Here is a 3,415-nt window from a genome sequence, read left to right as displayed (position 1 = left end):
TCAGTATGCAAGCTGCTAAATGGCAATGACCCAGGCAGTATAAAGACTTTGTAAAGCCACAATAAATGCTAATTTACAGTAACTGCCAACAGACACCAACAAACTACACCCAAGTCTGAAAGTTACTAGAGACAGTATTGAGGTCAGAATATGATTTTTCCTTATGATCAATCAAATTTCATTTACTAAATAATACTATCATGAAATCCAAAGAAAAATCCTATAACGAATCCTTCCCAAATGATTTGCCACTGGTTACAGAACCTATTCAGTCCTTCAATCCTTTTTCAGTTGTTTAGCTTTTGCAATCTTTTCTTGATGTTTTTGTTTCTTCTTTTGCTCCTTCTCCCTGGCTTCAATCATCTTGGGCAATTTCCAGGACAGTACAGCACTTGCTAGAAACAGTGGAGTAAAAGCCAGAATAACTGTTGTAAGGAAGCCGTATGGGTCCTTTGCAGCCCATTCCATGACATATTCAGCCCAAGCCTTTATGTCAAACTTCCTTATAGTGGTTAGGAAAACTGGGTAGGGAATGGATATACTTCCAGCAACTTTTAATTAAGCTGGGATTAAAAATCATCTACCTTATGTTGAGTGATGATCTCTAACTATTCTGGGATTATTGCTGAGCCAATTACAACTTCCTATGACCTTTGATTGTCGTCTTCTTAGATCCACCATACACTTCTGAAAGGTTTAAATTCTATATAGTGGCTTGCTCCACCTGCACTGCCACCCCCTTCGCTGGGCACTGAACTAAACTCCACACTGGCCGACACCAGGCTCCCCGACATGGCACCAGGGGATCGGCTTCAGACTCCCGTTCTGAACTCACATCCAATAGCCTTCTATATCTACCCTCTCTTCCTTCCTCAGCTCTATGGTTATCCTTCACCCCTCTACCTCTCTGAGGTCATTTTTTCCTTAATTTCCACACATAAGAGAGAACATATGGTATTTTTTTTCTTTTGGTGCCTGGCTACTATAGTTTTAATTTACAAAATTACTCCTGAACAACCAGTCAGTCAAAGGAGAAATCAAAAGGAACATTTTATAAATGCTTAAGACAAACAACACTGTAAAACACACCAAAATGCAGCAAAAGCAATTCTAAGAAGGAAATTTAAGGTCTCCATTGAAAAGAGGAAAGATGCCAAATAAATAGACTAACATCATGCTTCAAGAAACTAGACAAAGAACAAACTAAGCCCAAGTTTAGCAGAAGGAAGGTAATACTAAAGTTCAGAACAGAAATAAATCATACACAAAATAGTAAAACAATAGGAAAAAAGTCAACATTACCAAGAGTTGGTTTCTCAAAAAAATAAATAAAATTAACAAACCCTGAGCTAGACTAAGAAAAAGAGAGAGAGAGAGAGAGAGAGAGAGAGAGAGAGAAAGAGAAGAGAGAAGACTCAAATATATAAAATCATAAATGAAAATGGAGATATTGTAACAGATATGCAAATAATACAAAGGATCATAAAGGACTAGTATGAACAATTATATGCCAACAAATTTAATAACCAAACAAAAATAAACTCCTAAAAAATATAACCTAAAAGAGAGAGAGAGAGAGAGAGAGAGAGAGAGAGAGAAAGAGAAGAGAGAAGACTCAAATATATAAAATCATAAATGAAAATGGAGATATTGTAACAGATATGCAAATAATACAAAGGATCATAAAGGACTAGTATGAACAATTATATGCCAACAAATTTAATAACCAAACAAAAATAAACTCCTAAAAAATATAACCTGCCAAGTTTGGTAATTTTTTTTAAAGATTTTTTTGAGGGACCAGCAAATGACATAATAGTTATATTGCTAGACTCTCATGTAGTTGACTGTGATTTGAGTCCTGGATCCAGCAACTTAAAATTCACTTCAGGTGCATGTGTGTGCATGCCCAAAATTCTGAGGAGAATGGAGAAGGGATTGCAGCGTGGGGGAGATTTTTCACTTTTTGTCTCTAGCAAAAAAATCTCTCTCCTAAAAATATTTTTTTACATGTGTGCTCACCAGAGAGAAAGAGACACACAAAGAGAGAAAAAAGTGAGAAATCACCCCCCAAGGGAGATGATCATGCCTCAATCTCTTCTCTTCCATTCTCCTCTCGAGATTTTTGGGCACATGCACACACATACTCCTGGCATGATTTTCAGACAAAAGGATCTGGGACTCAAAAAGCAGTCAAACATGTGGAAGTCCAGCATCTTAACCACCATGCCAAATGCTGTCCCCAAACTTGCCAAGTTTGAATCTGGAAGAAATAGTCTGACTATGCCAATAAAAAATGAATTAAAGTACTAATCCAAAACCTCCCAGCAAAGAAAAATCTAGGACTAGATGGCTTTAATTTTGAATTCAAACAAGAATTAATCCCAATACTTCTAAAATTCCTCAAAAAATAAAATAAAAAGCTAGAAGGAATAATTCTTAACATGGTTTACAAGGCCAGAACCACCTTCCTGCCGAAGCCAAAGACTTCACAAGATACTAATATTTTTGATGAAAATGTATCAAAAAATTATTAATAAAATATTAGCAAATCAAATTTAATAAAACACTTAAAAGATTATAAATCATGATTAAATGGAACTTATTTGTCGCATGCAAAGTTGGTTCAATATACACAAATCAATCAATGTGATATATCACACTAACAAACTGAAAAACAAAATTCACATGATCTTATCAATTCATGCAAAAATTCATTTGACAAAATTCAAAATCTTTCCATGTTAAGAACTTTTAATAGCAAAAACAAAAACAAAAAAGACATGCGCCCTAAAGGGAAAACCCCTCAAAAAAAAAAAAAAAAAAAAAAAAGAACTCTTAATAGAAGAAAAGTTTCTCAAAAAAATAAAAGTCTTTTATTTAAAAATCCACAGCTAACACCATAATCAATGAGGAGAGGGTGGGAGCTCTTCCTCTATGATCTAGTACAATACAAGGATGCCCACTCTTGCCCTTTACATTCAACATAGTACTGGAAGTATTATCAAAATAAATTAGACAAGAAAAAGAAATAAATGGTATCCAAACTGGGAACAAAGAACTACAGTTACTTCTTTTTGCAGATGACATGATCCTACATGTTGAGACCCAAAAGATTCCACTAAAAATCTGTTAAATATAATAAATGAATTCAGTAAAATTGAACATTATAAAACCAACAAATAAAGACCTATGACATTCTGGGACTAGCAGATGACATAGTGATTATGTCACTGAACTCCCACATAGTTGACTGTGGTTCTAGTCTCATACCTGGTAACTTAAAAAACATGTGAGTACATGTGTGTGCGTGCGTGCCCAAAATCCCGAGAGGATAATGGGGAAGGGTTTGCCACATGGCTATCCCCACTGGGGAGTGATTTCTTGTTTTCTGTCCCTCTTTCCTGTGAGCAAA

The 3,415-nt window shown here is 35.2% G+C and overlaps 1 protein-coding gene across 1 annotated transcript; it reads right to left on the bottom strand.

The window, feature by feature from the left end:
- Positions 1-276: 276 nt before the first annotated feature.
- Positions 277-498, bottom strand: LOC102470172 (small integral membrane protein 15; the record flags this gene model as incomplete). Its single annotated transcript, XM_027768357.1, has 1 exon — positions 277-498. A coding segment is annotated over one exon (222 nt), but the record flags the coding sequence as incomplete, so codon positions are not given.
- Positions 499-3,415: the final 2,917 nt, after the last annotated feature.

This window comes from Tupaia chinensis, unplaced genomic scaffold (genome assembly GCF_000334495.1).
Source record: "Tupaia chinensis unplaced genomic scaffold, TupChi_1.0 Scaffold145967_1, whole genome shotgun sequence".
NCBI lineage: Eukaryota > Metazoa > Chordata > Mammalia > Scandentia > Tupaiidae > Tupaia > Tupaia belangeri.
Note: the sequence above shows the minus strand (reverse complement) of the source record. Positions and strands in the feature narration are given on the sequence as shown.